Here is a 14,449-nt window from a genome sequence, read left to right on the forward strand (position 1 = left end):
TAGAAAATCATTAGAGAGAGATGAAATTTTTAATTCTATAATGCGTGTATATTTACTTACTATTGGCGACACTGACTACTATCTTTGCCATCTATTTATAGAAGTGGTAACTGAAGAAAGCACACTTACACGAACAAATTATCAATACTATCGATTAGTAGGGGTCAGATATCTTTGAACGCCAGTGTACAAGTTCAAAGAAATTTCAGTGTAGGTCTCGCTGTGGATGTAAAAGTGCTATGGACAGATAAAATACTGTATACTTCACGCAATAATATTAAAAATAAACATTATTTCATTTTCATTGTCATTATAAATCTGAAAGGAATTGGGCTCGTAGTAATTGGTGTTCTTCATACTCCAAATACTATGAATGTATAAGTCTTTGTAAGAAATATTCTGTTCTTTTTTTGTTCTCACTATGGTTTCATGATTTCAGATAAAAAAATATACAAATTGATTAAAGGGGAAATAAATATCATTTATGCGCTTCTGTTGTGTAATGTCAAAGTTATGACATTCATAAAAATGTTGTAATGACATAATATATTACTGAACTAGGGCGATAAAGTGAAGCACACTTTGAAGTACAGTAGATCAAATTTAAGTATTTTTTGTGCACATTTACTACAATTTCCTGCAAATTGATATCAGAGGCAACACTTTCATCATCTGTATCACTCATTTTTACGGTGACGCAAAAATTATAATAAAAATGAAAAATATTTGTCTCCTGCTAATTTGTTTATAATGACTTAGTTACCGTAACTAATGTAAATTCAATTGTTTCAGTAATTCCATTATAAACAAAATCCTGTCGTCTCTCTCCCCATAGGAAATGTCAAATCTAATAAAACGTGAGAATTTGAGAATCAATAGTGGAAAGTGAAATAATATTTGAGATAGTGAAATTTGAAATAGAATAGAATATTTTACAATAGGCCTATGCGTATCGTAACAATATTTTACTAGACTCGAAGGGATATGAATCGAGAACTTGTGCTGACATTTTTCCCATTTGATACTGTAATATATATTACGATCTGTTATTATAGAATAATTTTTAAATGTCTTATTGATTTAAGTATTATCTTTTTCATAAAAGTAGGCCTATGATCGATTTTGTGAATTAATATACAATAACAAATGTAAATTAATAACAAAAGATTGTATTGCCGTAATGTGGAGGAATTACAAAATAATACCTAAAAATATTTAAACTACAAACCCTGAAAGTTTGGATTGCCCGTTTCATTTCTCACTACTACAAAATATCATTAATAAATTACGAGCATTCCGCTATTAGGGCCTACATATCTTCTTTACAATATAATAATGAGTATTTACTTAATAATACAATGCTAAGCGAGATTTTTTCTTCTTTAGAGCTTTATTATCGCAATGTTTTGGTAAATTGAAATATAATTACTGTATGTAGTCTACCTATTTTGACTTCAGTGGTAAGAAATGTATATCTAACAGAAACAGATCTATATATATTATTATTTTTTTTTTTTATTATAATGTACCGAAGTACATATGATATTTCCATGCAGATATTCTGCGTCATCATACGATGAAAGAGTAATGGAACGGAGAAAAATTCTCTCCGGCGCCGGTATTTGAACCCGGGTTTTCAGCTCTACGTGCTGATGCTTTATCCACTAAGCCACACCGGATACAACTCCGACGCCGGTTAGAATCGTCTCAGATTAAGCTCCAACTCTTGGGTTCCCTCTAGTGGCCGCCCTCTGCACTACGTCATAGATGTCTATGAACGCAGAACCGAAGTCCACACATGTGCTGAGGTGCACTCGATATGAGTGACTAGTTGGCCGGGATCCGACGGAATAAGCGCCGTCTTAAATCACGAAGTGATTTACGCATATCATATATATTACTCTTTCATCGTATGATGACGCAGAATATCTGCATGGAAATATCATATGTACTTCGGTACATTAAAATAATATATATGATATGCGTAAATCACTTCGTGATTTAAGACGGCGCTTATTCCGTCGGATCCCGGCCAACTAGTCACTCATATCGAGTGCACCTCAGCACATGTGTGGACTTCGGTTCTGCGTTCATAGACATCTATGACGTAGTGCAGAGGGCGGCCACTAGAGGGAACCCAAGAGTTGGAGCTTAATCTGAGACGATTCTAACCGGCGTCGGAGTTGTATCCGGTGTGGCTTAGTGGATAAAGCATCAGCACGTAGAGCTGAAAACCCGGGTTCAAATACCGGCGCCGGAGAGAATTTTTCTCCGTTCCATTACTCTTTCATCGTAGAAACAGATCTGTTTATTAGAGAAGACCTAACCTACAGCTGATTAACAATAAAATTATTAAATTTTAATATCCAACATTCACTGATTTTCTATTCACTCAAATATGTTTTTGAGTCGATGTAGTTACAAAATTTGAAGTAGCATATCATGCAATCTATTAAACAAATGGAGAACTAAATATGGAATTGACCACGGTGGATCACCCGGCTAAGTTGAGAACTAGATAAATGAAGGATGCTATTTGTTTTGTGTTGCAGCAATTCGACTACACAGACCTCTGCGGGCAGGCTGGCCCTCTGCTCAGCGACCCGGCGTTAGCGGCGCATAGAGCGGCTGGTCAGTCCCCCGGACAGGGCAACGCCGGCGGCAGGTCGCGCCCCTGGCACGACTTCGGTAGACAGAACGACGCCGACAAAATCCAGATACCCAAAATGTAAGTGCTGCTGCTTTCAGATTCATAAGACGATGACGTCACCAATGTTGGTATGACGGAAGAAAATCTCGACAAATTTTCACACAATATTGAGAAAACAGATAATTACACCTTTAAGTGTCAGAAAACGATATTTTTCAATTGATTACATTCTTCCTAGAAAACACTTTTGTCTTTCTTGTAATGAAATATTTTCTTAGATATTTCTAATAATTGCCCGAGATATGGTTTTTAACATGCTGGCCCATCACTTCACTTAGTACATTACAATTTTACTTTGTCGCTCGTTTTGTTTAAATTTAAATTTTTTATTTGGTTTCCCCGATAATTGAAAACGTTTTTGAGATGCTGTATTTTAATGAAAATTTGCGAGTATTTTGGACATGTTAACAGCATATTATTCAAAGATTTGTTGTAGAAAATATCAGGGAAAAATATGATATATGCACAATTTGCATCCAAAATTTTGAAAATTCATTACTGTTAATTGAGTGGTTGGGTGAAAGAAAGGCACTTCTCTCAAATGCAAGTTTTGAGAAAATTGATGTTGAAAATTCAAACCGTAATAATGTGGATACTCCTGACCTCTGTGATCACAGTAGTGAACTACAACTTGGTAATCATATGCATAACAGATCCCACCCCCGCCATCTTCGAAGACTCGACGGTATCCAACGTGCAGTATGCAGAACCATCACTGGAGCAGATTACCACATCCGGAATACCCAATTGTACAGAGACCTCAACATCAGTTTATTTAGTGACTACGTTCGAACGTTACGGAAAAATTATCTGGAAAAGCTACATTGTCACATCAACCCTCTCATGCAAGAATTAACTCAGTGATCACCCTCCACCTGCTACACTCAGCTCACCTATCTCCATCATTGATGAAGATAAAAGGAAGATGAAAACGTCAATGTAACATAATCATATTTCCCTACACGACTGCGAAAGGCAAGGGTCCATAAGAGACCTGGAACTTATTGAAACAGGCATTTAAAGTGCCACCAATTAAAAATAAAAAAAAAAAATGCATAACAGATCAGAGAACACAGTAAAGCGTTTTATTCAAAAAGGGCATATCCTCTAAAATGCCCTTCTTGCACCCAGCCCCTCAATTGAAAAACATTACAAATGCATAATAAAGTAGGAGAAAAGTATTGTAAGTTGTCAAATTGTATTTCACCAGGACTGAAAGATACTGAGGTGTAAAATAATAAATTCCGCTAAGTCATGCTATGCGAAAGATGTTCCTCCCTCTTTAAGTACCCAATAATAATCACTGGCGAAGCGTCAGAGTAGGCAGGATAAACTCAGCTTTCCCAAACATTTTCGAAGAAGGGTCAAGATCAATTTAGAACTTAGTTAATTAAAAACAGGAGCGTGTCCGCGTTTCGTTTAGCTTTTAGCGACGTAAAACACGGCCTAGATCACTATGCCTTCAGCCCAGCTTACCCAAAATTTTTGTTATGCTTCGCTACTGCCAATAATTCGTATCGGATTTAGAAACTTGCTATTTGTTGTCAAAATATTTTGTGGCAATAACATTTTTCCACAAATATTCACTCAATTTCATTCGATTTGTAATTTTATTTGCTTTAAAATTATATTTTTCTTGCCAACATACTATAGACCAACCGTGGCGAAAATGTCAACGTGCGCCGAGCCACTGTGTAACCTGCAACGTGTATAGCACCTATGGAGGGAGGCGGACACCCGAAGGGGAAATGAAGCAACTGTCTGACTTATTAACGGATTTCATTTTCCTTACGTCAAGCACTTAAATATAATTTTATACAGTATAAGGTTACAAACTAATGTTTAATACGTGTAACGAAGAAAGAAATTAATAAGAAAACTTAGGACACATTATCACAACCTAAAATTAACTGTCTTCAGAATGTCTCTGCGACAGAGTTTCAAAATCAGGAATTATGTCACTTACTGCCGGTCATAGTTAATCACGAAGGTATTTGTCTGTCAGTCGTGATCTAAATTTGGTTTTTACTATTTTCATTGTTGAAAATAATTTTTCACAAACGTAAGTTGTAGCGAACATGGCTTCAATAGAGCAAGCGAAAGAACGAAGCTTCGGATATTTATTTTTCGGCAAAGATTTGAAAAGTTCAACATTTGTCATGTCCTTACATCTAGCTTTCATTTAACATCACATTGTAAATCTGCGAGTTTAAATTGAAGATTTAACCGCATTATGCGTACATCTGCTGAAAAAGGGTCGACGTACAGACATGATGATGATGATGATGATGATGATGATGATGATGATGATGATAATAATAATAATAATAATAATAATAATAATAATACATCACCTTTTAATGTTTCATGAGTGACATGTAGTATAATGCCGTTTTATGTTATACAACCATTTCCTCGTAATACTTGAGAACAAATCATACATTTAATATTCTCATCATATTGGCAGCAAAAAAATGCGTCCTCCCATCCTCCTTGAAACTTTCGTTTTTGTAGAGGTACATTGGTTTCGAGAGAGACATTGCGACGATACGCCACTCGCAGGTCAGAGACAAATAAGCAAATGGAACGGAGTTTGATTCCAGTGAGTGAGAGGGTGGGGGTTGGGGGAGGCAGGAAGTAAGAGACATGCACAGCTATCATTGCGAGCCACAATGTGCTCGTGAGTCAAATTTTCGCCACGGCTGCTATAGACCCACGACAGATCATGTGTGATGGAAATTTGTGTACAATTTTATTAAATCCGCAGTTAATAACAAATACTGTAGTTCTAAAGTCATTTCTTTGTTAATACAGTGCCTTGGAAAGAATCTATCAAAATTTGTTCGTAATCATCTAGCAATTAATTAAATTTGAAGTTATTACTTGCTTGCAGCCAACGTATATTGCAAAGAAATATGACAATTTCATATAAATTTGCATACACCTGTATTAAACTTTCAAATAATTTCTGATTTAAGAATTCTCGCTTTGTTGCCAGCTTATCTCGAAAAATTATGCAAATTTCAGGTGACGTAATCGTCTTAATAAACTGTTTGTATGTTACATTACATAATGTGTTAGAACCACAGACATTACCACCATCGAGCAGGTGCATAAAGGAAACAGACTGCGATAACTTCCTTATATTTCACGACCCAACAGTATTACCGGATTCATAAATATAAATCAACAATCCATATCTCACGAACATGAAAAGAATTCCTTGAGTCCATTAAATATAATCTCACGGATATGTGAAATGATATATGCTAGATAAATAAGTAGCTCCTATTTATAGCGTATTATGTATTGTAAGTTTACGCAATACTCTGTAATTTCTTTAATATCGCACACAACAGGTAATGAAAGTTTATCGGCTATTAAGGATTCGGTTACCTTAAAAATAATTTCATATTCCTTTGAAATGCTCCACCTGTCTACTGCAAAAGCGACAGAGGAGTTATCGAATCGCTAGAATTGTGTGACCGTTTATGTTGTTCGTAACTTATTGTGAGGATGGTTGGAATTGTAAGGCTGTTTTAAATACAATTTAAATATTTATTTTCATTTTTGTTTAAATAATACCCGCATTTAAATTTAATAAGGCTATCCAGAAATGCATATAGAGTTAGTTGGGAGAGTGGAAGGAAAAAACACCTTTGGAGAGGCCCAGACGTAGATGGGAGGGTAATATTAAAATGGATTTGAGGAAGGTGGGATATGATGATAGAGAGTGGATTAATCTTGCACAGGACAGGGACCGATGGCGGGCTTATGTGAGGGCGGAATGAACCTGCGGGTTCCTTAAAAGCCATTTGTAAGTAAGTAAGTAGGGCGGAGCCTTCTTGTTAATTACTTCATAATTGCTTTCAAATTTCATGAGACCTTTTCTCGAGACAACAATCCAATTGCTGATGGAAACGATTCACACATCAATATGACACCAATGAGTTTTTTTAAATTATAATGAATAATAACAGATGTTCACAGATCATTACAGAGAACTGGATGAAACGATTCACACTCAATATGACAATTAAATTGTAATTAATAATATCATGTGTGAACAGATCATTACAGAGAACTGGATGAAACGATTCACACTCAATATGACAATTAAATTGTAATGAATAATATCATGTGTGAACAGATCATTACAGAGAACTGAATGAAACGATTCACACTCAATATGACAATTAAATTGTCATGAATAATAACATATGTGAACAAATCATTACAGAGAAATGGATGAAACGATTCACACTCAATATGACTATTAAATTGTAATGAATAATATAATGTGTGAACAGATCATTACAGAGAACTGAATGAAACGATTCACACTCAATATGACAATTAAATTGTAATGAATAATAACATATGTGAACAAATCATTACAGAGAAATGGATGAAACGATTCACACTCAATATGACAATTAAATTGTAATGAATAATATCATATGTGAACAGATCATTACAGAGAACTGAATGAAACGATTCACACATCAATCTGACGCCGATGAGTTTACTAATTTTCAGCTTTCTTACCTTCTGAATTTTAAAGTCGAGAAGACAGCATAAAAAACATTTTTCTCAATTTACTTACGCACCGTGTATTTGGTCATATTTTATTATATAGTTCAGTCTCAAATATAATTACGATCATATAAACAAAAAGAAAGTTGATTTTCTTAATTTTTCAGCACTATTTCACCATAGTGTCCCCTTAACAGACTGAACCTAACTTAATGTAAATTATTATTAATAAGTTAAGGAAAAGAAGTAATCTTGATATTACTCACAAAAGATTTCTGATTGCATTATGGAATATAATATCTGTTTTTTTTTTTTTTTTTTTTCAAATAAGGCAATGCTCTTAAAAACATCTTTTCTACCAGCTGTTGGTGGATTTTTGAACTATTGAATCCTTGTAGATGATCAGAAAGAATGTAGGTAGCGTTTGCGTCAAAACAGAAAATGTGAAAATTGCACCCTCCTGTCGACAATAGGTTAGTTATTTCTCTAAAATTTACTCCGGGAAGTTAAGATCCCTTTTCATGTAGTATATCACAATATTGAAGAATTACATGCCACATTTATTTGTTTCCCCTTTATGTTTTATCACCGTTGGCTGGATTCGAAACTATTTTGTTTTAAATGCATTATAATTTAGTCATCCAAAGCCTATCGTAATTATTGACATCACTATAGCAACAGAAAGTGTGACCAGATTTCGCAAGTAATGCAAACTAAGCTCAGCTGTCTGATGTAGCCAGACATACGAGCCCCTCAGAGTAGGCGACCTTTCAGGTGTTGTCTATTTGCCTGATGCATGTAGTACTGAAACGTTGAAAATGTTAAGTTCTAGGGCACAGTGAAATACCTAAAAGTCTATTTCTGAACACATTCACCGTGAAAGAATGAAAAGTCATATGCCTAAGAAAATTATTTCATGTCAAACATAAATTAAAACTTGAAGCTGTCACTTCATTTATACATCAAATTTCTTATCAGTATTCGGTTGCATCCAAATCCATTAGGATCGTGAAATGTTAATGGATGCTTTTAAAAGAAAGAAAAAGTTCGGCGACGTATTGAATGGCATATGCAGCAAGCTCTATCATTTAAAGACCTTGAAAGTAATCACAATACGCTATAACGTATTATTAAACTTGTGTAATACGTTCTGGTCCGAGATAATTAAGTGCATTTTTCTCTCGTTACAGTTCCTGTAAGCTAGCCTTCCCGCCTCAAAACACAATATTAGTCCTTATATTCTTCCCTCCCCTAATTAAATCATATTGTTATGCTGTCAACATTACACGCATTATTGGCATACAGCGTTCCGCCTTCTGTCCAAGGAGAAGAGTAGAGAACGAACAGAAGCATTGAGTTCGAAGTCTAGTGAAAGGAAACGCATCAGACTTCACGCTTCTTGAACACACATTAAAATGTGGTCACCATTTCTGTATAATTGGTAGTGTGGTGTAATTCTCGAGCTTTAATACATTTTAAACTAGAAATAATCTTACGGTGATATTTTATTTCATAGAAGAATAATATTAATATGAATGTACGATGTCGTAACGTCGATATAACATTATGAATTATGCAAGTAAAAGATAAAACATCAAATACGAAAAACAAAACAATAACAACAAGAAATGAATCGTCACTTTCAACTTTTTACTTAACAAATTACCATCGCAAGAGCTTAATAAATAAGTAAAGATTATTAATTTTTGGTCCTACAGAATTCTCTGTTACGGTTTCTCCGTTATTAACTATTAATAAATAAAATTCAAGGGTCCTTATAAAGTAAGAGATAATTTAATTGCTCTAATTTTCTTTATTTTCAACAAACTCTTTAAAATTCTAGTTTTATACACAAGAAACGAGATTTTTTTGTATCACCATGAGGGATTGTTTCTGATTGTTCTAGTATAATTACATATTTTAACGAATTAATTTAAGTAAAATTGTGTTTTTACTTATTTATGTCTATAAATATAAATTATATTACCTCTACAAACTCGTATCGGACTTATGTAATATTATTACGAATGTGGACGCAGTTTGCTCAGCAGCAAATTGAAAATGGGTGGAAAAAAGTTTTACAGTAAATGGCGAACAGATGTTGAACGTTATATCAATATGCTTAAGCTATATTGGTTTTGAGAAACCGAAACGTTGAAAATATAATATTCATGCAGGATTGTACACTTGCTCACATCTTTAATCTGATAAAAGAATTTTTAGACAACTTTTTGGTGGTCGTGATATCGGTAGACACTTTTCTATATCTTGGCCTGCAAGTTCCCCAGATACTAATTTAAAAAAGTCTCACTGCTTGTGTAATATGCTAGTACTAAAATTTTTAAGATCTTGTACCGCAGAAAATGAAGAAAATATCAACAATTAAAGTTACAGCACCTCTTACTTTTGAAAAGCCCTAATGCAGTATTTTAAAATTGAAGTAATATGTTGAATTTGAGTTGAAAATAAACAACAGTGTATGCTGACTAAACATGTTGAACAGAATCTAATGTTCATTGTTGGTATTTATGTTGTTTATTTAACTAAGTTCCCGTGAAGCGATAAAAAATTATTGGGATATAAAAATTCAGCTGGGATGTATAATGGATAGTATATGAACTACAAATACTTTTCATATCAAAATGTTATTCGATTAAACTAAATTCTAAAGCTTCTGAATTTATTGAAACTGGCTAATTTCAGTCAGTTAAAAGAACACGTAATATAAACTAATTAAATAATAAACTTCCTGCAATGAAATTCTCAATTTTCATGTTGGATTTTCCTACAGGAAAATTTCTTGAAAATAGTGAGATAGCTATCTAAAGAACATATTATTTTTTCCTGAAGTACTTGTACATGTGGAGATTGTAAACTATATTCACCTTGGAATTCAAATAATGAATCATTATGAATCACGTAGTTACTAACGTCATAAAAACAGGGAAAGTACCGCAGGGAACTCTTTATTAATAACACGAAGTAATGTTGGATTTACTGTTGTATTATTTACAGTTTCGTAATAGAGTAAACATATTTGTTGTCTGCAGTTTCGAAGTTCTTAACTGGTTTGTTCTAAGAAGTTACACAAGCTTACCATTATTCGTATTAGGCATTTGGACATTCTTCAATTGCTGTTCAAGTAGGATACACGGTTGAACTTTTAAATTTATCAGCATTTCTGAGAACATGTTTAGAAGAAAAACCGCAGAGGGATACAAAATAGTCGGTGATGAAGATTTGTCTGTAAAGACGACATTCCATTGAGTGCGATGTTGCATCCGGCCATCTTGTATAATCCTTCGCTTGATATGTCGCCAAACTTAAAAGTTTTTCCTCCATCCTTTCAATTTGTAATGTTAGGCAGTTCTGTGAATTGATACAAAACCAACAAAGAGTTGTTGTCCACAGTTGTCCATGGAGACAAGAAGTTTTATGTCGCTAGTTCTTTACACGGAGACTATACAAATCCCCACCATGCAAAATAACAGATAGAAAAGGATAATAGGACACTATTTGATTTGACAAATGTAACCAATTATGTTTCTTCTTTACAAAACATTAATTCCAAACGTTTAGTGACTTCTATCATTTAAGTAATTTTCCTAAAATTTTGTTAAATAAATTCTCGGAGAAGTCTCGATTTTTTAGTAGGTTATTTTATGACGCTTCATCAACATCTTAGGTTATTTAGCGTCTGAATAAGATGAAGGTGATGATGTCGGTGAAGTGAGTCCGGGGTCCAGCACCGAAAGTTACCCAGCATTTGCTCATATTAGGTTGAGGGAAAACTCAGGAAAAACCCCACTAGGTTTCGCGGCCAGATGCGCTAACCGTTACTCCACACGTGTGGACTGTGGACTAAGGACTAAGATGTCTCGATTATAGGCCTATGTATTACACACAACAATTTATTATTCTTGATTGTCAAATAATGACTTTGTTAAAGTTCCCTTGTTTTAAGAAAGAAAAATGCACACACACACACACACACACACACGCACACAGGGAGGGGGGCACTCACTTTTAATGCTAAAGGTTTAATCTCGAAATTTTTATACATTTTCAACCTCAAATTCGGGAAAGCTAATCCAAATTTCGGTAAATCTAACCTTCTAACCTCAATTTTTTAATAGTTAATTCTTATTCGAGAAAAAAATAATAATTTCGGTAAAAGCTAAGATCAATTTCGGAAAATGTAAATTCAATATTGGAAATGATACCAAACTAAGAAAAAAAAGTCAATGTAGGATATCAAAATTTTTCTCATTTTTTTCATCTGTATAGTAACACTATAAGTAACTGTAGAGGCCTATATGTTAAAGTAAAATTGATTCTCTATATTCTCTCAAGAGAACAGATATTGCGACTACACAGTCATTAAATGAACAATGTTTATTGGAAGTATTGGTTTCCATGACAATAAAAATTGTTGCATCCATCATAATTATTTAGCTTATATGAATTTAGTGCAACTGCATTTAATTTATTTAATACAATATTTTTCAAAATAAAAATAACATTAAAATAATTTAAATAACACTACAGCTCTCCGAAATTAGATATTAATACTAATTTAAATAATATTAAAACATTCCGAAATTAGCCTGTATTTATCTCTCCCGAAAATTAATTTTCTTTTTCTGAAATTAACTTTACAACTTCCGAACTTTACATTACTATTTCTGAAACTGAAATTACTTTTCCGAAATTGTATACTCTTTTTCCGAATATAATTTAATGTTTTCCGAAATTGAAATTGAAAGGGTATAAGATTCGATTCTCTTGACATATTTAATGACTCGTACTTCGAACTGTTAGAATTTCCGGACTCGGTAACCACTGACTAAAACGGCCGTTTTGAAATTTATCAGAAATTTAACCTGGTCTCTGGTGTGGAAAATTGATGCACAAGATAATGGAATAACGGTTAGCCACGAGTCTGTTATCAAGCAACCTGAATGCTTGCGTAATATCCACAATATCTTTCCTACTGCTCTCTGTTATCAGAGAAATGTGACGTAGCCCGCTTACAATTGAAAGTGTACGGTGACATCAGTGTACATTAGATGCCTGCAATCTGTTTTCTGCAGGATGGTTTTAACATAACGTTGTCATAAGCCTGTCCTCGACAAGGAAGAGGTCGTTGGAAATGTTAGTTCAGTAAACCTTGATAAGCCTAAATTGATACATTTGTGTTGGAAGAAATGTAACTAAATACTTATTTTCGTCAAATATAGATATACATAACTTGAATACGAAAAACCAAATGATTAGAGCGTAATCTTAATGTAGTCTGGTTATTCATAAATTTATATCATAAAAGTTAATGGAAATTAGCGTCATTTGTTTATTGTAAGCGTAATATTCACTCTCGTTCTTTCACAATTTCTCCCTAAGTTGTTTTTTACGCTGTATCTTGGAACTATCACAAATAGATTCATATTTTAACTTCTACCTTGAACTCACTTTTTGAATGACCATGAAAGTAAGAGTACCTACGGTATGTAACTAATTCAGTATCGTTGTCATGTTTCAGATTTAATATTTGAAATATTACACTGAAAACGAGCATACAATATTGTTAGGGTTTCCATACGTCCCGTAAAATCTATATACGAAGCAAGCTATTACAAGATCATAATTGTACAAAATACAGAGTGATCCGTTTGGAAGGACAAGTCCGCCGAATTAGCTCTGTGATAGCATGTATGCCTCCAGATTAGCCAGCCCGGGTTCGATTCCTAGCGGGGTCAGAAATGTTCTTGTAAATTTCTACCTCGGGACTAGGAGAGATGGCGGTGCACAACTTCTAATCATTAAATTGTGCACCAATATGCCTAGATTAAATTCCAAATCTCTCCGCAATGCATATTAAGGGAAGGCATGTGTCACTGTTGATAGTGATTCTTCCGTCGGATGAAGACGTTAAGCCTGGTGCTTTCGACGGGAGTAGGCTACGTGCCGGCACCGGGTTTTCCCTTCTCCCTTCCTCACTTTCATCACCATCGTCACCCATTCTCTACACTACACTTACACGAACACTTAACATACACTCACCCTAATACACGACATAACTCTTCACTGATACACATCATGCATAACGTGGCCCGCCGATGTGGTGTGCAATTTGAAAATGGATCACAGTCCTGCCATCTATCCGCAGTATGCGGGACCCGAATCACGTAAAGTGAAGTGGGTAGGCATAGACACACACACACACACACACACACCGTTTGAGAGGACATAAAATAAAAACATGATAAAATGAGGACTGTTGCTATTTATTTTAAATAATTTGTACATGCATTCTAAAAGAATGGAAGTTTAGTCTAAATTAGACCTCAACGTGCCCACCATTGCGAACACGACGCAGTTCATATCTTGACGCTAATTCCTACCACGTGTGGTCTAACTTTTCAGTAGTAACTTTCTCAAAAGCTGAGAATATCTTTGCTCTGATATCATGAATATCTCTGGGTCGCTGTGCGTATGCATCATTCTTCACGAAACCCCTGAGAAAGAAATCGGATGGTGTCAGGTCTGGGGAATTTGGAGGTCACATACTTGGCAGTAATGATTAATATCACTTCTTGATAACATTATGATCTGCATTATCCAGTTTTTGTTATCAGTGATATAAAATCTATAATTTTCTTCTTCGAGCCATATTTGTTATCATCCTCGACTTCTACAAATTTCGGTGATTGAGTCTGCCACATTTCTGCCATTTTAAGAATTAAGTCATTTGTCCTTCGTAGAATTTGGACCAATACTAGGCAATAATAACTACCGAGCCTTCGCTGTAACCTGGTCAGCAAAACAGTAGGCTATAGACAGTTTCTAGAGAAAGAAAAATAAACTTCACTTTCTTCTTGAGATTCCCCTGAACAGTACGTAATTTTTTTTTTTTTTTTCATTTTGTTCCACATGCGGTGAAAATCTTTAACCTCACGCCAAATGCCCCGGTTTTGAACATAAAACATAAGATTTAGAGCACAGAATATGTGACATTTTGTTTTTTTTTTATACGGTACAGCAGTTGTTAGATAAATTGGACGACCTCTTTCCACTTTTTATCCTTAATGGATTTCATGTCCCTTGAAGCAAATTTCAGTTTCAATAGATCTTAAGATCAGCTGAGTCATTTTCTATTGTTGATCAAATGATCAGGTTAATATAAGCGATGTATTATGTATTTAG

The 14,449-nt window shown here is 34.4% G+C and overlaps 1 protein-coding gene across 6 annotated transcripts in view; it reads left to right on the plus strand.

Moving 5' to 3' along the window:
* Nucleotides 1-14,449, plus strand: part of grh (grainy head) — a 564,970-nt gene that overhangs the window by 270,904 nt on the left and 279,617 nt on the right. For all 6 annotated transcript variants that reach the window (XM_069825497.1, XM_069825500.1, XM_069825496.1 and 3 more), the window contains one exon: nucleotides 2,553-2,728. In XM_069825497.1, coding sequence (XP_069681598.1) covers nucleotides 2,553-2,728 — 176 coding nt within the window. The remainder of the gene's footprint in view (nucleotides 1-2,552; nucleotides 2,729-14,449) is intronic.

This window comes from Periplaneta americana, chromosome 5 (genome assembly GCF_040183065.1).
Source record: "Periplaneta americana isolate PAMFEO1 chromosome 5, P.americana_PAMFEO1_priV1, whole genome shotgun sequence".
Classification (NCBI taxonomy): domain Eukaryota; kingdom Metazoa; phylum Arthropoda; class Insecta; order Blattodea; family Blattidae; genus Periplaneta; species Periplaneta americana.